Source organism: Nipponia nippon, unplaced genomic scaffold (assembly GCF_047370975.1).
Source record: "Nipponia nippon isolate SJK-2023a ecotype South Korea unplaced genomic scaffold, ASM4737097v1 scaffold_4, whole genome shotgun sequence".
In the NCBI taxonomy this organism is placed as follows: domain Eukaryota; kingdom Metazoa; phylum Chordata; class Aves; order Pelecaniformes; family Threskiornithidae; genus Nipponia; species Nipponia nippon.
The window spans coordinates 1,999,665-2,019,974 of record NW_028262358.1 but is presented as its reverse complement, the minus strand read 5'-3'; the positions used below and the strand labels follow the sequence as shown (position 1 = coordinate 2,019,974).

General features: G+C 38.8%; 1 protein-coding gene across 1 annotated transcript in view; it reads right to left on the bottom strand.

Annotated features, from left to right (window-relative positions):
- Positions 1–20,310, bottom strand: part of EML6 (EMAP like 6) — a 120,487-nt gene that overhangs the window by 24,274 nt on the left and 75,903 nt on the right. Inside the window, exons 17-27 of the mRNA XM_009476136.2 lie at positions 17,221–17,321; positions 15,180–15,382; positions 13,687–13,798; positions 12,827–12,954; positions 11,040–11,181; positions 9,664–9,816; positions 9,261–9,392; positions 7,391–7,479; positions 6,576–6,752; positions 6,264–6,465; positions 5,909–6,035 (exon numbers count right to left, since the gene is read on the bottom strand). Of these exons, the coding sequence (XP_009474411.1) occupies positions 5,909–6,035; positions 6,264–6,465; positions 6,576–6,752; positions 7,391–7,479; positions 9,261–9,392; positions 9,664–9,816; positions 11,040–11,181; positions 12,827–12,954; positions 13,687–13,798; positions 15,180–15,382; positions 17,221–17,321 (1,566 nt within the window). The remainder of the gene's footprint in view (positions 1–5,908; positions 6,036–6,263; positions 6,466–6,575; positions 6,753–7,390; positions 7,480–9,260; positions 9,393–9,663; positions 9,817–11,039; positions 11,182–12,826; positions 12,955–13,686; positions 13,799–15,179; positions 15,383–17,220; positions 17,322–20,310) is intronic.

The window sequence follows — 20,310 nt, the reverse complement described above, 5'->3', positions numbered from 1 at the left end:
AGCCAGCTGCAAGGAACACGCTGTAACAGGCTTCAGGCAAAACCTAAATTCCTGTCCTTGAGCTAAAAAGTTTTTAATACTTCAGGAGAACTCTCTCCATATACTACCAAGGCATCAGAATCAAGCCAACTTCACATTCTGGAAGGTCTCTCCCTTTCCTTAGGCTTCTCTCGGGGTTTGTGATCGTGTTTGAGAGGAAGAGTCTTTCCCAGTTGTTTTGTTGTTCCTTCCATAAACTCTGACGTGTTTTGGAGCTGTGCTCATTGTATAAGTAAAAATATTAAACCCATAGTATATGGAAAACTTCTGGGCTGGAGGTAAAACATAATAGGCAGCTACCATAGTATCCTCCCCCTGCATAACGAAACATATCAGAAACAAGGCTTTTTCAGTCCTTCCTAGACTACAGCCTAGACAACAGCCCTCAAAGAAAGCTGAATAATTCGCATCAGCCTCGGTGCAGAGAGCACTCATGTTCAGAGAGAGAAATCTTGGTAACACCTTGTGCGTCGGGCCAGCATCGGCACCCCTCAACTCCAGACCCACTACGTGTCACGCGAATGAAAAAGACCCTTGGGCCGGCTCTGTGCCGACCCGCGGGAGACGGGAGATTGACTTTGAGTTCAGGAGGCTGACAGGGACCGTAAAAATACCAGGCACAGCGTGTTCAAGCCTTAGGGACGAATGTGATGAAACCAGCATGCTGCCACATACATTTAGGATGCATTAACTTGACATAATGCTGTTGAGAAAGTAAAAGGGAACAGTCCAAAGGATGCTACTCCTTCTCAAACAGCAGGTTTCTGCTGAAATAAGCCCAAAGTTATTTTCTCCGCCCCAGGGGTGTGTTTTTCCAGATACATTTTGAATAGTTCCCACCTGCACGTAAATACAACACAGATTCACATTCAAAGCTTTTACACTGCACCCACAGAAGTGTGCATGTAAAAGTGCACGATCAAATTTTGTAACCATATGTCTAATAATTCGGTTTATGGTACAAAGGCTCGTACTCGCCACTTGTGGGGGCTATTTTGAAAGCTTACATAATTCAGCTCATGTTGTTGTGTAAAGAAAGAAATAATCAAAAGAATAATATTTGAAGAGAGGAATTCCAGGTTCTTAACCTTCTTTAACTTCTCACCTTTATCAGAACATATGATTACAAATGATGCGTGTTAAGACGACTGAGAACAGGCTCCGAGACAGATAACTCACAGGGAGTGAGACAAGCCAGCATGTTAAGAAAACAGAAAACGAGACAAACATGCTAATGCTGCTTTTTGTTTTCTACACATTCGACCTGCTTTAAAGGGTTTTCCATTACCAGGTACATTACAAGAGTTTTCAGTTTATGTAGAGTCATGCAAATCAAACTAAATGGCAGCTGCAAACATAGGATATGTGTTAGCGGTTAGTAGAATGCAAAATGCAAACATATCTTCGCCTTTCGTGTTAGTAACATAAATACAGTCTTCACGCAAGCTTGTTTTACTTCTTATTATATAAATTCTTTGCCAGTGAAAAGGTCCCAGTTCAAAAGTCACCCCTTTTCTGAAATGGAGCACGATTCCTACATGACACCCAGTATAGCTTACAATTGTCCTGGATTGCCTGGGACAGTCCCACCAGTGCCCAAGTGGTCCCGTGGTGTGGGAGCACTGCTCTTGGAGCTCCCACACCGCGAGACTGCTCCTGCAGCACCTCTCATTGCCACCCCGCTTCTGTCTCGTACAGGCAGAGCAAAGAAGAGGATGCCAATCAGAGGAGCAAAAAGGAAGAGAAAAATAAGGGTGGGTGGGGAGGATAGGAGGACAGACATGGAAAGGGGGAAGAAGAAAAACAAGAAGGTCGGGGAGAGGAGAGAGAAACAACAATCAATTAATTATCTTAACGGAATGCACCAACTAATACAACCGCAAGATACTTCAAAACTGTTCCTCAGCCTCACCTCTCCTGTTATTTTTCCATCCTAAAGCTGTAACTGCTGACAGAGACAGTAAATCTTGGGTCCCCCACAAAAATACCAGCCCATGATTTATTTCAAATCCTGCAAGTAAAGTCTATCATGTAACTTGTACATTCCTCCGAGATATTTGCAGAATCATCATCATTTTCATTATGTAAATAAATGAGTCAAGAAAAGTACATTTGATAAAGGGCTTTCATTTTCTTTTCTAAGGAAAAACCTTAATATTATCCCCAAGTTTGTCACCTATAAATTTTTTTGCCCTTTATAATAATGAAATTTCTCTGCCCAGCTTGCTTAGGGGCCCAATACTCTGGAGATGTGGAGAAGGCCAGTGTAATACAGATTTCTTTTCACCTTGCTGGACTGTGCTCAGCACAAAGCGCGTGCTGGGCAGTAACAGAGGATGCACAGAGCTGCTCAAAGTTGCAGTTATCTTCTATCGAGTATGACGTCAAACCTGGCCTCCTACTCTCTTACCCACGATGGGGGAGAAAAGGGACAAGGGTTGCTGGCTCCTCTCTTCTGACAGACAGACAGTAGAGTGAGTCTTTGTATTAATTTGGGGGGAGTCATTTGCGAATTGCTGATTCCTTCCCGGGAGGGTGGTGTTTGTTGCAAAGCTTTCCCCGCATAACCCGGCACTGCCTGTATCAGCTCCCAGCCACACCCTGGCAATCTTCTCAGGAGACACCTCACAGTTCCTGAGATCACACTCCTCCTGACTGGCACAATGATTTGTTCTTTCTAGAGAGAGAATGTACTTTGAGCTTTTCAGATTCACCACTCTCGATATGACAGAAGCACAGAGTCCTGCAAGCTTATCCTAGCAAACACAAAGCTTAAAAAGATGGAAACATAGCTATAGTAAAGAAGAAAATAAAGCGGCCATCTTCTTGAACCAGAACTGTCTCCTAGGTGTCACATAGTACCTTTGAAGCGTATTTGTATTATATAAGCAGGCAAATAACTTTTTAAGCAACAATTCACCTTCTGAATGGTACTATTTAAAGAAAGAAACATAGTGAGCTTACAGTCCTCGCCCCCACGAAGCAGCTCAGAGCAACAGCCCCAGCTATTCCCGTCTCTTGCTTGAGCTGGAAGCTTGTTTTCCTCTTTTTTTCTTTTCTTTTCTTAATTTAAACTTACTTTGTTTAATTCTGGGTTTCTACCCACCATGCCTATGAATAAGTCACAGTTTTTCCTTTCTCAGACACACAATGAAAATACAGCAAGGGAGACTTTTCTTCTTCTTAGATCCTCGCTGCATTTTGCAGTGCAGTGGGCCAGCAGTTTTTCAGGTCTGGTGATTAACTCACTGCTGCTAACTTAAATGGCTTTCCAGCTAGTAACATAACTTTCAAAATTTACACAGTGTGTAATGAATCTCAGAGTATTCACAGTATGCACATCCCATCAGATGCACGGTCCTCAGGGTCTTCATACAGACACACGGCACAATTACAAAGGGGAAAGATTTGGGATTTGGAATATTTTCTCCAGACAATCTTCCCCCTCAAAAGACTGCCAGGTTTTCCCACGTACCTGCCTGAAAGAGAATGGAATACACCCTCTTGGTTCCCTTCTTCATAGCTGAAGGGACCAGGAGAGGCTACTTCTGCTGTGCCTTTTGCAGAAAACGTAAAGCTTTGTGAACTGGCTTCAATATTACTTGTTGTCGCTCAGCCCTGTGCACAGAGATGGCAAGACTCCACATCCTGAAGGCTCACTGATTGAGAACTTAGGTTGGCCTGAACACTGCCAGCTGAGTACTCGTAAGCTTTTAATTTTGCCTGGCTTGGTCAGCCATCACTTTGGACCCTTGTAGGCACAAAGAAAAGTCAGCCCAGTGCTTTCAGGAAGCTTTTAGGATATGGTCAGACAAATCCTTCATCAGCTGTTACATTCTTTTGTATTCTGAGCAAAGATGACATCTGGCACAGCTACGAAGCTTGCTTCATAATTCATACGTCTTTGAGAGAAGTCAGCTTCGCCTTGAAGCGCTCATAGTCAGGAGTGTTGAGATTCTGCATAAATGGGTACAACTGTGGCCAAAAATTGAAGTCTTTGACCACTGAAGTAGCCAACACATTAATCTCCTCTTACTGCATCCAAAACCCAGTACCTTTCACAGCTTAAGGCCCTATCCCAGCACAACACCCTCAGAAACTGCAGCTCTGCCTACATTTCACCACAAAATTTCTGCTTCTAATTGTTTGACTATAAATTCTGGTAATTTATATTAATCAGACAAAGAAAGGTAAGTGAATATATCTTTGCCTAAACACGCTATATGTGAAAAGTATGGGATCTGTTGACAAATTTATCAGAACAGCAAATTCCAAATACCAAAGACGTGATTATATTGAAGTAGCTGTAATTGAAAGAGGGCATACAAAAAACATGAATAGCTGTGACTCTTTAGCAGAAACGATGGAAAGGACAGTTACAAGGGTTTATTTTTAAGCTATTTGAAAATGAAGTACCAAACTGTTGATTACATAGAGAGAGTAAGAAGAAAAAAGATATGGAGAATGTTAAAACCTTCCTTTTTGCTTTCTTCAGTCTAGAACTCGTTATGGGATAGATTATTTCCTCAGCTAGGCTACAGTATGCTATTTTCATGTACAGTCATTAGGAAGAGACTATTATGGAAATCGGAGGCAACCTCCCTGCAGAGGAGGTGCCTACCCATTTAGTCAGGCCCACCAGCTATAAACAGAGTGGGTAGTGTGGAAACACTTGGGCATACTGGAGAAGCTTCCAGCTGCAGTGTTGCGTTGTGGTACTGGAGAGCACAAAGCACATTTTCCCCGCATCATGGATTGTCGGTGTTGATGTGACAAATGGGAAGCCTGCTTCATTTGTCTTGTTCTGGGCTGCTTTGCAGGTACTATGTTTTGTTAAAGAGGTTGAAAAAGGCAAACCGCCTGTGCGTTTCAGGGGTGCCTTCCTCCACAGCAACACGGCAAGGTCAGCTGAATCAGCTTAGGCGGTGCAGGACTGAGATTGTGGACAGGCTCAAAAGTCCGGAAGCCTGAAGTGCACGGTGCAGACCGAGATGCTCCTCTGAGAGGCAGGGTACTTGCTTGCATGTAACCACAGCCAGGTTTCAGAGAAAGCAAGCTTCCTAGGGACCCAAAGGGACTGTGGTGATTTTCACTCCTGGACTGAAAATAGTGCTGAAAAGCTGCAGAAGAGACTGATGCTTATGCTTATATTGTTGGTAACTCACTAGTACAAAACAATTGCAAGCCCAGCTTAATTGGTCAATTAAACTCACTCTACAGATGCTTTTGCATCATCAAAGCAGACTAATGCAGCTGGAAGGTACAAGGGTTTCTGGTGTAAAACAGCTGGCCATTTACCATTGGCACTTGTTATTTCATGTGTCATAATGATTTAGCAATATTCAGCCCAAATAATTTTTTTTTTCCTTTCTTAACTCAATCTCAAAACATTCACGTTTACTAGATAATACACTATGCCTTTTTACAGAAAAAAGGAGGAACAAAGACCTTACATGAGTAAATGAGAAAATCGAAAGAGTAACAGTAACAACCTGAAGCAATTGTAAGCAACCGAAAAATCTTTCGGTGAAAACATCGCCAAAAGCCTTAACTACCAAGTATTGACAAGCTCCCCCCATCACAAATGCCCTGCTGCAGACGTGTACAGCTACACACACAAACTGGGAAAGAACGTAACTGCTTACGGGAACAGCAGAAGAGAGCACAACACTCACAGGTGTTTTACTTCTATACACATATTTTTCTCCATCACATTAACACATTGTACCGCATGAACACCATTTTAAATGTTATCTTGTGAATTTTTAAAAATTCCTGTCTGATTTCTAAGGAGTAATTTCAGTTGAATGAAAAGAGATTCAAGAGAATGCAATGTACATTTGGAAACAAATGCCTCTGTGTGACATACCTCTCTTCTACTGAAACTTCCTTCAGCTGTTGATGTGGTTTTGTCCCTTCCATTTCTCGGATGCTGACTGCATAGATCTTAGTGGTATAGTCAATTGCTTTTTCTCTTGCAACATCGCTATCATAACCTTAGAAAAATAAAACATAAAATAAAACAAACTACTCTTGCTTCGTAGTGGAAGAGGAGAAAACAAGAAGATCTGCACCTACAGAAGGAAGGAAACAAATCCTGCCAAGCTCTCCCTACACTGAACTTTAGTGCATGAAAGTTTCTTGCCCGCTTCAAGCTAAACACCTGCACAAGTCTCTGTGGAACGAAGACAAACGAAAGAGGTATTTTATACAATCCTTTTTACCTCCGTCTTCTTCTGCATCTGTGTCTGATTCTTCACTATCAACCAGCTTACTCTCCTGAATGCCCAAAAATTCTCTGGTCCAGATCATCAAAGCCGTATCAGCACCACCGACAGTCAGCAGCACAGAGTCATTGTGCAACCACCGCACGTTGGTTACCTGTGCGCTGTGACCCACATACTTCTTGAATTTTGCATGTTGGCCCTGTAGCACAAAGAATTTATGTATTAGCACTCTGACATATTGCTAATAGCGTCTTCCTTAATTCCTTTTCTTGCGCGGTTTCTAATCACAGAAATATATACACTTATTACCTTCACTGGGTATGAAAAAAGCTTCACGAACCCAAAATCATCTCCCGTAGCTAATAGCGTTCCGTCTTTTGTAAGACTAGCCGCATTTACAACGGTGACATCGCTGTGCATGGGCCAAATTCCTTCACAAGTAGGACCGAGAACGCATGTCCAGGTGTCCCACTCGATCTTCTCTATCTGCAATCAAAATTTCCCCAGAAGAAGTCATCTCAATACATACCAAATACACACTGGTTTTATGTGTATAATTTTCTAAAAAAATTAACTTAATTTTTTTTGTGTTTTTAGAAACTGTTCACTGTTTCCAGCTAGTTAATACAAACTGCGTATCTTCATCAAAAGGCTTAAAACTTTAAACATTCCCGCTTTCCCAAGGTAGAGCATGATTTGGATACAAATCTCCTTAAGGGTTTTCTGAGGTGCTAAACATTGGCAATTTTGTAGAAGAATTGTGTGTCACAAATAATCCACATCCTTAAAAGCCAGGTCATATTGTTTAAAGATGGTTTCTAACCTGTACGCACACTGATTGCACAGAAAACAGGTGATCGTTCAGGAAAGGGGATTATGGGAAACGACTGCTATTAAACAAACAAAAATAAATGTAGAGATACAAACAGAAACTTGCAAGTTCTACCATTTACAAATGCTAGGAAAGACACTATACAGAATGATTAAATAATTCTAATTCTCATCACTGTAAACATAGTATTTTAAAAGGAAAAAATATACCATTTGAAGACAAAATATGCTAATTTTCAACAGTCCAGAAAAATAACTTTCACAGTAAAAAATCTAGTAAGCATAAGTCGTACCTCAGCAATTCTTATAATATGCCTTTTCCCCCTTGGTGCTTCAAAAAATAGTTGTTCTTTGGCACCAGAATTGACTTGCAATAACTTTCCTGGATACGAAATAAGAGTTTATTATGAATCTTATTTATTATTATGAATATTATGAACTTTCTTTTGATTGAGTGGGGAGATTTACTGGGGGTAAGCTAAGAAGCTATCCTCCAGAGAGTTATTCATAGCAACAGTAAAACAGATGCTTAGAATCACTCTCGTAAGAACCCTATAGTCCTGAGTCACTGCAGAAGTAATATTTTAGATACCATCCAACATCCTTAAAAAACTACTGTCTTGCAGCAAAGCACTTTCTTCTGATAAGAAATATTTCGCTTGTGTTTTCATCATCATGATAACGGAAAGTAAAAAAATAAATAAATAAATGCATATGCTATTAATTTTCATAACAATTTTGCAAGGCAGCTTTGCCAAAAGTTAACAGCATTGTAAGCTCCTCTCTATTTTGCACTAACTGGCGTATAGTCCAGCTACGCACCAAACTGTCCGTGCATATGAAGTTTACCATACCCATACAAATCCTGTGATATCATGAAGATAATCCTGTGTGCAACTGATAGTATATTAGCAAGTAGTTGTGCATGAAGCAGCAAAAAATGCTTTCAAATTCAGTTTTACAATGTTTATGATATAAAAAATTAAAGGCATTTTCTGAATTTCTCAAATTCTGACAACTATACTAGCGTAAGAAATCCTGTGGGGATTTATTATCACAAAAGCAGTTCTACAATATCTAAACCGCATAACTGCCAGGGAAAGCACTCTTTTACCGAGAACCACTGGATTAGGTTATCGACTGATACGAACTAGCGCAGTTCCACCGTCGCTATATTTTGGCTGGGCATCTTGCCCTTTGTTACACGAGCTGTATTCAGGCTGCTGGAATCACTGATGACAAGAAGTGCAGTCTGGGACTATAGTAGTATCGTGCCCTTCCTATCTGACCTGTATAATTATACAGGTTATACAATTCAGCATAGTAATCCTTTACATCTAGAAATTCAGTCAGAGTTTCCAATAAATACCATTAGGGAGACAAAGAATTTTCAGTTTTCTTATACTTTCTACCTGCACATGTAACGCATCCAAGAACTGGCTACTACAGATATTATACAGGTATTATCAGACAAATTGCTGTTACTGTGTGTACACCTATCAGTACTCAGATTACCAGGGTTGTCAGCAGGCAGACAGGGCCAGCTCAGCCGCGGCACGGCTCACCAGCCTGAGAATGGCACCCAGACCTGACTGGGTTCAGAAAGGAGGTTAGCTCCTGTTGCTCAGTGAGCTTGCACCGCATTTTGGGACTAGCACAACGGGGAAGCAGGGCTCAGACACACAGGTGGTTCCACACAGAATCATATTAGGTCCGGGAAGGCTTATTTGCACGAGCTCATTACCGATCCTGCTAGACTTAATTAGTTGTGACCATAATGCTCTCTAACTTCATTGCCGCGATTGCCATGTAATGCTCAGCAAAGAAGAAAGAAAATTGGACATAAAAGGTGGAAAAGAAAAATGTGCCACATACTACAAAACTGTAAAAAGAACAGGGCAAAGAAAAGCACTATTATGTTCATAAGTGACATTTTAGTCATACGTTGTCAGCAGCGTGGTACCACGTACGCTGGTACAAACGCTACGAGCGAGGATGAATTCCGCCAACAAATGTAATTGCACTGAACCCATATGGTGCTTGATGTTGAAAAATCATTTGCATTAGTAGTTAGAGTTTATCTTAGTAACTGGTACAAGAACAGTTTTCTGATATTCTGTTTTACAGGCATTTTAAATCTGTTTGTCTGGTCAAATATTTTACCTCTTGAGTCCCAGTCAATGTGTGTGATATAGCTAGATGCACCTTTACAAATGCCAACTCTTTTGCTGGTAAGTACATTGTAAATATCTACAAAATTATCATGGGAAGCCACAGCCAGGTACTTTCCTGATTCTGTAAAGAAGAGACACTGAGGTTATTAAAGGTGTACATGTTATAATTATTATTGCTATGCATTTTTACTACTGTAGCCGACCCAAAGGCACTAGGTTAGGGGTGGGGCCCATTATACTAGGCTGCATACAACCTACAGAATTCTGCACTATTTAAATACATGGAGCACATATAAAGCCACTCTACCTTCTGAACACTCGATCTTAGGTCTAGAGGAGAAAAACAAACTCTAAGATAAACACTGCCCTTTCACTTTATCACCTGATTATACCTCGTGAAAACTTTATATCTGAGATCATTTCCTTTCTGTGGTGAAAAGAGACCATATCTTCAACAGTGTCAGCATTTACCACCAGAAAACTCCCATCATTCAATCCTACGGCCAAGGCTTTCCCATCAGGAGAAAAGGCACAGCATCGTCCACCTAAAAAGACAATGGAAAGGAGTACCTTAAGGTTTATAAACTCGGGATTGAGAAAACCATCCATAAACTGCAACTGAAAGGTTTTTACATCAAGTATATACTTTTAAAATAGATTTGTTATTTATTAAGACAAATATGTGATAGGAGAGCCATGATTATTGTTTTACTGAAGGGGAATGTACCCTCTGTATAGGCTGTTCTTGAGTTGACAGTGGTGACTTGATTAGTCTTGAAATGGGTTTAGGTGCAAATATCACCTTCCAGCTACATTCTAAAACCACCAATGATAGGAAGAAAATGAAGAAGAAAAAAAAAAAAAAAGAAACAAACCCCAAAACCATGCAGAAAGGAAGCCCAGATGAAAAATGGAAAGACTCATTACGGGCAGCACAACTACATGTCTTTCAGGGATACCACACTTGAAAGCTTCTTTGTTATGACTGAATAATGGTTCCTTTCAGGTGGAGCACATTTAAAACAGACGTGTACTACACTTCCTCCGCTGACTTTTTGCCTCAACATTATTTCTGACCATACCCTCTCATACAGCTATCCTCATCCGTCCCTGAGCTCACCTCTCCAAAAACATTTGGCTCTGTTTTCCCTCAGCCAGTTAAGAGTTCCTGTGCTCTGGGTCTGTCACTGACAATGAAGCATGTTGAATTTATACCATAAAATTTCCTGAAGGATATGAATGAGTAAATGAAATAAAAGTAATTTTGAGAAGGCAGCATTTCAACATGGCTCATCTACTTTTATACAGAGGAGAGGGGAGGAAAACTGTTCATTTTCAGAGAAGTTGGTATAACGTTTAAAGTTCATATTGCCACTGAAGGCCGATTGTGCTTAACATGCAGAAAATTTTACATTTGTATTTATAAGGAAACTTTTTAATGTCAGCAACAAACATGCTGGCCTTAAGTATTCTCAGGAAGAAAAATGATTCTGAGGTCAACTCATTCCCCTTGGAATCAGAGGAAAAGAGATTAAAGTTCATTTTATTATTATTCATTACAATAGATTATAATCCTTTTTCTTTCTACCCTTTTCATTGACTTGACACATGCCAAAGACAATTTACTGCCTATGCTTCCAATTTCTTAATGACTGTGTCCTCTTCCTACCTAATTAATGCTTGTGATATGCACTGAAAGCAAAGATGGAACTGTTACAGAAATAAGTAGTATCGTTACTATCACAGTGTATGGCCAAATGAGAATTACCTTTTTTGAGTTTCCTCACTGCCAGCATGCGGTGCTGGGATGAAAGTTCCCAGATTCGTAGTGTTTTATCATCACTCACTGTTGCACAGACAGGCAAGAGAGGATGAGCTGCCAAGCCCCAGACTTCTCCTTCCATATGTCCCTAAGGGAAATCATTTAATATACGAGAAAATAATGCATTTGGGTTTGTGAAATATGGTCTAGCACTTGCCCTGCCTCCTTTTACAAGTCTCTGGCAATAAGGCCTTCATCGTCTCCTCTCACAGATTTTCCATATTCAGAGAGACCTGGATGTCTGGTCTGTTTCCTCTGATAACCATTTAAAATACACTCTTCTTTCGTTTCCTCCGCTGCTACTAGCTGTGATTCCTCTTCTACCAATTCCTGTTCTACCAATTCCAGACTTGAAATGAACAGGAAATAGTTATGCCCCAAACAGGACTTTATCCTGAAATCCTAATATGGCTTATCTGTCTTCAAGCTTTATGTAATTTTTTAGATCCTGGAGAACTTGTTTGCCCAACATACACATACTTAGTTCCTTTAATCTTTCCTCAGAATTCAGTTTTCAAAGTTTTTAATCACTCTTCCTGCTTTTTCTAGATTTCCTTCCACTTGCATACATCTTGCCGGCACTGCATCTCAAGGTTAAATCATTTCTTACTATTCTCAGTCTGGATTTCAGTTTGGTAACTGGCATTTTTGTTGAGATGGAAAAATACCATTAAAAGAAAAAGGGGAGGAACTGTCGTGACATCTTAATTACACCTTATGTATTTTCTATTTTGGCTCAAGTTGATGCATGCAAGCATGTAATTTAGGCTGGATGACAATTGTAACGCTTCTCTTTATCAGAAAACTCACAGCAATCAGGTAATTTTAAGGCAACTTTACTATCTTGCAACCTTACTATTCATGTGAAGGGAACTATATTAGGATGAGATTGCAATTCCCAATTAGTGAATGAGTTAAATAATTTATAAAACAGAACTTCACACATTTAGGTTAGTAAGGCTGTGAGATGCAGGCAATACAAATTTGAAAGATTACTTCATGTGATCAGAACTAACTGGAAAGAAAAATACCAAAGAAACAATATCTTTGTAAAAAACAGTGTTAATTTAGTCAGTTATAGAAATCAAAAAGTAAAAACTTGACAAATTATAACTCAGTGAATTATATATACTGTTTTCTACATATAGACATTAGGGTTATTCGAGACACTAAACCAAAGCAACATCAAATACATCAGTGGACATACACATGGACGTTTTTTCACCTGACTTTGCAAACTACTTTGTCTTGCAAAAAGAGGTCTCTTTATGCATTGCAACACGTGCAACGTCGACCGCGTGTCACTGTAGAAAACTATCATAACTCTAAAACCATTTTTCACAAAATAAAGTATAGGCTCCCTCAGAATACACTATATTATTTCAGTACAAGCATATAAATGGAACCATGCTGTCAAAATAAAGTAAATTGTGTTAGCTCTACTCTTCATTTTTCATTTTTATGTTGGGTCCTAAACTAAAACGTCTAAAAAAATTCATAAAAAGTCTAATCAGCCTTTGAACTTAACGGATGATTTGTTTTACTTCCAGAATTTTGTCATCCACAGTGAATCTCAAAGCCATTTACATCAGAAAGCATCAACTTCTGCCTGAGCAAGGAAAGGAACGGTGGCCAACAGGATTAATGAAAACAGAACAAAAATGACTGGGAAAATCTTACAATGTCCCGTATTTCTACAGGGAATGTTTTGATATGGAAGATCCATACAGTACCTGAACAAGTAGAGTCATAGGACCACTTTTATCAATTTCAAGTATCTCTCCATTTTTAGTTCCCACTAGTATATGCCCATGTCCTAGACTGATGGCTCGAATAGAGGGATTGTCTTCTAAAAGTAAACCTGAAGAATACAAAGATATTAATTTTAGGTTTTTATTGTGAAATCAAAATGAGCCTCATATCACCTATAGTTTATACAGCTTATATCATCTATAATTAAAATCTCTTTAAAGTCATGAAAGATGAGATACACTTGCCTGATCAAACTATTAGATAATCCATGGATTAATTAATAGTTCAAAGGAGGGGAGCTTGTGCTAGTCTGTATTGCGGCAATAAAAGGGTAGATATTTTACTGCTTTAACAGTGACAGCGTATAAAGGGGTTCAGATGCTCCAGCAACACGGACATTAATTCTGTGACTAGCTGTCAATATCACTGTACAGACTTCCACACCGATGCCTGGGGAAGTACAATTTAACAGGTCTTTCCAACTCCTAGGGCCCTGGTCTCACTACGTGAAACGTGGCCAGTTGAGGAAGCTAGCTGCTAAACAGAACAGATTTTGGAACAGCCAGACTCACAGGCTTGCGACATTTCTTTTTAAAATCATTTCTTCAGTGAAAACAAAGAAAATGTCACAGAATAGAGGAGGAAACAGCAGAACAAACTATAAATGGCAAAGATTGTGTGAAATACAACTTAAATCAATCAAAACAGAAAATTCCAGCACAGAGTAGTAAATAGTATATTACTGTTCCCTTTGTGTTCTGGTAAGATTTGACACCTATTACTGCCGTTTTACCAGCCTTTGTGCATATAGTCGTTATTAAAACACGCTGAAAAATAATACCTTTAGAACTAGCAGATAGTGCTGCTCTTTTAATAGCGTACGTCTTCAGACATCTTTCAAACATATCATCCCAAAGTGCCACAATTCCATCTTTTCCACCAGTTACAAACCCCTGTACGATCACAGTATGAAAACATACACAAATGTCAGCACTCATATGTTAATATTTAAAAAGACATGTCCAAAGCAGTATAACTTCTCCCCTGCATTTTATTCATCTGTGGAATTAAAAATACTGGAGCCTATACCTATGAAGAAAAACATATAAGAAGATGTAGAGAGTTGCTTTTCTAGGGTTATAAAGACATATAACCATGCAGAGTGCAAACTATTGTAAATAGTAATGCCGGACCATGACATTTGTCTGCATGTGGAAATAAGCTATGGAAAAATATGTGCTTCATCCTTAGAAGAGGCAGTGGTTGATAATAATAGCTTTTCAAGCTATTCCAAATTCAGCGGACTTAACAGATGCTTCAAACTGAGTTCTAATAATGCATAGGGACCAATTATTTGATTAATTCCCTTGGCAGATTATCTGTGCCAAGTGAGTGCAAAACACAGCATAAATAACTAACCAACAAAACGTAAAGTGAGGAGGACGTTCAGAAGACAGAGTGCCAAGATCAAATAGCAAAACTGATGGAAAAGCTAGGAACAATCAATTAGGGCTAGAAAGGATTGAGCCACAGGGATCTTAACTGACCTTGATAGATAAAAATGCTAATAACTAATATTCTTCTTCTATGCGATACTTTTAAAGTTGAAACTATAACCTCAAAAGGGTATTCCATTATCAACATCTTCAAATTGCCAGCAGATTTCAAGTGGCAAAACTTTGCCCAACCTCATTTACGTGATGTCAACAACATATTTTGCCATAGTTTCTTTTAAGGATTTATTGATGTAACTGAAGGAAAATACTTTCGGTATCTGGAATAATTAACTCAGAAAAACAAAACCTTTGGATATTTGAAGTCGTGCTTGCTTAAGATACAGTGATAATATTATTAAAAAAAAATCACGTTTCATATATTGGAAACTGATAATGCAAAAATATTTTTGGGATCAGGTTGAAGAGGCAATGAATATTACCTGTTACTCTCTCATGTTTACAAATAGGAAAATGACATGCATGAGCACAGCGAGCAATAAATTCTGCACGTTTAGAGGTCAGAAAGCTATTGGTCAGGTAATGAGCACATATAATGTGGTGCTTACAAATACACATCTATCAAATAACAGAACTCATTAATATTGGTTTTGTGATTTTAATCGCATTCAGATTCATCCAGTGCAACATGTTTTCTGGTATGGTTTTGTTTATTAAAAGCACCTTCAATGGCAGTGCAGTGAAGATCAATGTATTGCTTACATCCACACGTACAAAGCCTGAGTAACTGCATTGGGAGATAGGTTAGTTATACACTTCTAAAATCCAGTATTGCAACAAAAATCATAAAGATGAATGGATGACATAAGATGATAAATACCTTATCCAGTGCATGCATGGCAAATACAGGTCCATCGTGGGCTTTCACTGTCTTAAGCAACAGAGTATCCTTCCAGATATAAATGTCCCCAGTGGCAGCGCCAGAGAAAACTAGATCTTCTAGTCGCCCGTATGAAACACTCATCATAGTTTCCAATTTTCCAGTGGTTCCAAATGTTCCTCGTTTTGATGTAAAGCCTCCACCTGCAATACAAACTAAAGTAAGTCTTTTTATATTTCAGTTTGTAGCCATAGTGCTGTAAAGGACAAATGTCTTGACCCCACCATCTGTTGTCATTGCCCAAGACATAGCAGATAACAGAAATACTGAAAACGTAGTGCACAAGGGCAAAACATAACAAAGGGAAGTCAATCTAGCAATGACAGTTTTGAAGCAGTACAGGCTCTGTTTTTCAGATTGTTATTTCCAAGCAAATGATAAATTTTGGTGAGGTATTGTGTAAAAAGAATTAATACAATGGCTGGCGGAATATTTTTTGCACGGAACAGCTTGCCAAGCTCCTCCTCTTTAGACGTGACCACAACTACACATGAGATACTAGAGGTCTGGTTTAGTTGTCCACTGGCAAGTTGACAATTTGTCAGCAGTTTTGCAGAAAACCAAATTGCCACAGCCTTATTTTGATTCAGACTGCAGGAAGTAGCCGTACGCACCAATGAACTGAGTGCTTATAGAGAAAAAAATACATACAATTACAAAATAATATAGGCAGTGGTGTTCTTGCTTCAAGTCATCATGTATTTCACAGTTAACCCAATTCCACTGAGCAAATCTTAATTCAAAATATACCATTTTTATTTCAAAGAGACTGTTCTTGGAGTAAGATACTGCTTAATGCAAATTCCTGTGACAGAATTTGGCAAACAGCAATGCAAGTCTATTTAATTACTAGAAAAATAACCTAGACATTAAAAATGCAGAAAAAAAAATGTAATTTTTAAACTGAGAGCACCTGAACCACTTGAGCGCTGTAAAGTATGGTATAAGTATAGGAACTTCTTAGAACTGTCTAATCCTGCGTTGTCTTGAGTTCCGTTTTCAGCTGCCCTTGTGCCACCTATCTTTGCTGAATTTAACACACAGAAGATCCTCTCCGAGGTCTTTTTACCAAGTATTTGTGTAGTGTGTATATGATTAAAAGTCATGAGGAACAAAAAAGCCAGTCCTGACTAAAAAATATCCTCAATGAGAAATCAGCTTTGCTGTCTTTCTCAGTTTGACAGAAGAGTCTAGACTGATAGCTACTTCCCATTCTGAATATTTTGCTTTTCAGTTTGCAGAATCTTATCCTGGTTTTAAATAATGGAAAACACATTCTCATTTTTCATTATTTAGAAAAGGAAACAAAATTCCTGTGTCATACAAAAAAATATATTACCTTGATTCTTGTGACACCACATCATGATTTTTAGCCTAACGGATAAAATATAAATTACTGTAACTGAACTTCAGCAAAATACCTGGTTCTTTGTTTCTTTTTTGTTTTGCCCAGGCAGGTATTTTAAGGTCCATCCTCAAACCTGTCTTTCCAGCCTGGCACTTTGAAACATGTGCTGCCATCTCTGGAAGTCATCTCTGATGCCTGAAAACCAGCTCTGTCTTGAAGCTGAAGGACTGCTGAAGTGGTACCTCAGTACCTGAAGTGCAAACACCACCGCTTTTAGCGGTCTGCCAGAGGCACCTAAGATTCTTAGCTACCAGCTGGCATTTTCACAACAAGGGTCATAATCTGCCTAAGTGAATTACGGGACTGCGTGTTTTCTGAGAGCCAAGGATTTCAAGAGCAATCCTTAACAGTATGACTTGAGTTAAAAAACAATTAGCTGGAAATGACTTCCAAAGAGAAAGGAATATTGTGATATTTGCCAATTCAGAGGCAGGTTTTCACCCCTTTAGTATTTGGGTAACTAGAAAATTGCTTTACAAATATAACAAATTCTTAAACGGAGAACATGATGTTCCTATATTAAAAATATATACATTCTCAAATAAATTAAATATAAAATACTCAATACAGTACCTGTTTGCTGCCAAAATTTGATGTGTTTCATCCCAACTGTGACTAGTTTGTCTACATGATGTGGATTACACTTCACTACAAATATTTTATCTTTGTGACCCCTGCAATAAAAATAAAAATTAAAAAACACTTCCAAAAGTGTTAAAAACCATTTCCAACTAAATGGCATTTCATCGTATCGGACTAACCAAACCTAGTCTTCAACAGTGAGAATCTGATCACCATGACTGCCACACTCTTGGTGCAAATCCAGGAGTACAGGTCTTTAACGCTGTGAGGACTGGCAGCCGCGTCACAGAGGCTGTGCCTACGTTATCTCTACCATCACTACCCTACCTAAGAAAAAGCAGAGAGCTGAATTTCTAATCTGCAAGAATTTAGCCTCAGAAGTCTGACCCACAGCGCTAGCAGAATGTATTTGAGCATACATCGTATAGGAATTAGACTACAGAAATGTGGTGAATAAAAATTGTCTGCCACTGAACTGCAGTTCAGTTAAGTCATAATGAAGAAGCAGGCAACAAAGGTCGATGCAATTAAGGGAAGGTATAAAGGGCAACATAAATATTTAAATGGATAAGAAATCAATAAATATTTAAAATCCTCTGTCAAGAAAAACAAGGAAGTCTTTAACCTACCGTGCTTCAAGAGGAAAAATAAAATAACAAATTATAAAACTATAATTTAGGGAACAGTTCATTCAGCAGCATATACACCTTCAAATTTAGTTCTCTGGTAATCAAATTTATTCTTGTTGGAGTATGTATTTATGGGAATTTGTAAGTTTAAGTTTCACCATTGCAAAAATTATTCCCAGAGGCAAAGTAGTAATTATTTGTATTTGAGTGTTTTATAAAACACCAAAAGCAAAACCCACTAGCTTTTCAATATGAATTTTCAGGTTTTGTGCTATAACAATGTCCCTTTCACCTGACAGGTTTAGCAGATCTGAAAAATCACGTGGTTCTGATTGACAACCCTCTTGGTTTCAGTACTTTCCTTTGGTGAATCAGTCTAGACAAAAACTGGTCCTTTACACCTTTGACATTTGAAGTACATCCTCTTGCAATCCCTCCCTCTCCTGTTCCTCTGCTTTGCTATAACGATGCCCAGCTTTCAGTTCAGGCTGGTCATACTGCTTCTTCTGGAAGCATCCATCACACAGGCAAAACGTACTGCCCCGAGTCCAAAATCAAACTAATTGCATCCCAGTGCAGTGTCCCCTGTAGAATGACAAGAGTACATCTGCCTGCGTGATAGGATGAGTAGTGCTGGCACGTGAGATCTGGACTGTATGGCCTACGTTTCCACCCCGATTTCCCACAACGGTCAGACCAAAACACGTATACAAGCCTGTGCAGTTTTTGTGTCCTTGTGTGCCCAGGGACTGGCACAGGACATTTGCTCTTACAGAATGAAGAAAGGAGAAGAGCATGACGTTCACTGATTTAGATCGTAAATAAATTTGACAATGCCCCCCTCAGCTCCCTTAGGGATTGCAGTCCACTAATACAAAACACTAGGATCAAATAGGACCAGCACTGCATCAGCATATAAGGCATGAGAAGCTAGCGAAAGCAGCTCAGCTATGTTTTGATTCTAACAGCGTACGCTTACTCAATAAGGATTTTAACGAAACCAGACAGAAGATTGTAGGGCCAAGGTAAAGAAACAAGCTGTATAATTTACCCAGTGAGCAATTAAAACAAATAAATAAGAGTATACTCTGAACATTGTGACAAGAAAAGAAAACTGAGAAGTCATGCTGAAATAAATCATCCTGAGAAGATTAAGCGAAAAGAATGTTCACAAAAAATAAATATAACTACAGAATAAACATAATGAATGCTTGTACATAGTGAACGCACACTTCATTTTTCAGGTTTAGTCCTTTAGATGAATTCTTCTTGTGCGTCTATACGATTGTAAGGAGATGTCCTTCTACTCTTGTCTGCAAGGCCACGTGAGTCATGTCTAAATTTTGGATGTAAACTATCCTGTCTTCGTTTTTGTCTCTCTTTTCATATGTCCTACTGTGCTTACCAGAATGGGGGACTTGCCTTTAGGCACTGCTAAAATATAAACAATATTTTAAATTAGAACTTTTTGGAAGATAAGCTATTTTTTATGCTTTCTGTGAGGACCCTGCATATTTTCAAAATCATAGGTTAGCAATAATAGTAGATACATTGGGCACGTACAGTATTATACACTAAAAAGAACCCGAGTACTTCCTCTTATATCTCTCCTGTGAGCAACAAGAGACAGGTAGCCATACAGCCCATCGTTATCTTGTTTTTAAAAGCCTAGAAGGTCTCTATGGGAATATATAAGGTATTTCTTCACTTGTGAGTCTGAAGCACAATCTGTCTGGAGACAGTAAAACTAGGATTGGAAAGCAAACGAAAACGTCACGTTTTACAACACAGACAACGCTGTTGCTAAGCAAGCTCTGCCTCACAAATTTTAAACAGGATTTGAAATCTTGCTGCCTAATAAACTGGATGTCTGAGACAAAATTGTATAGCTAAAACAGATTATGGTACACACACACTTGGATCAAAACGTTTATTCAGTAATGGTATACTACTAACAGATAGTGCTGCCAGGAGAAAATCTTATCTTTTCTTCTGGAACATGTCACCATGTAATAGTGATAATAGTGTAATACATAAAAGTAAATTATCTTTCACAGGCACTTTTTGCAGCTATACTAATAATTTCTACTGACCGATGCCAGATGTGACATGGTTGCAGACAGCGTACGAAATGAACTCCTTGCCTTTCTAGTATCTAAGTCCATGCTTACATGAATTCTACGCAATTCTAGTATCTTGACCTCAGAGGTACATTTGATTTGCTGGATAGAAACCAGGTTCTCAAACAGTTTGATTCTTCTAACATGCATAAGTAATTTAGTACAAAGAAAATGTTGCAATTCAATATTTTAGAAGAAAAAAAGCAAACGTAAACCGTAATCCAATTCTCTTCCCAACATTGGTCCCTTCAAGCAATTGCAAAAGCTTCTTCACTGCATGGCTATTAGCTAAGCTTTCTGTTTGTAACTGCAAAGAGCAAATACCTCAGAAA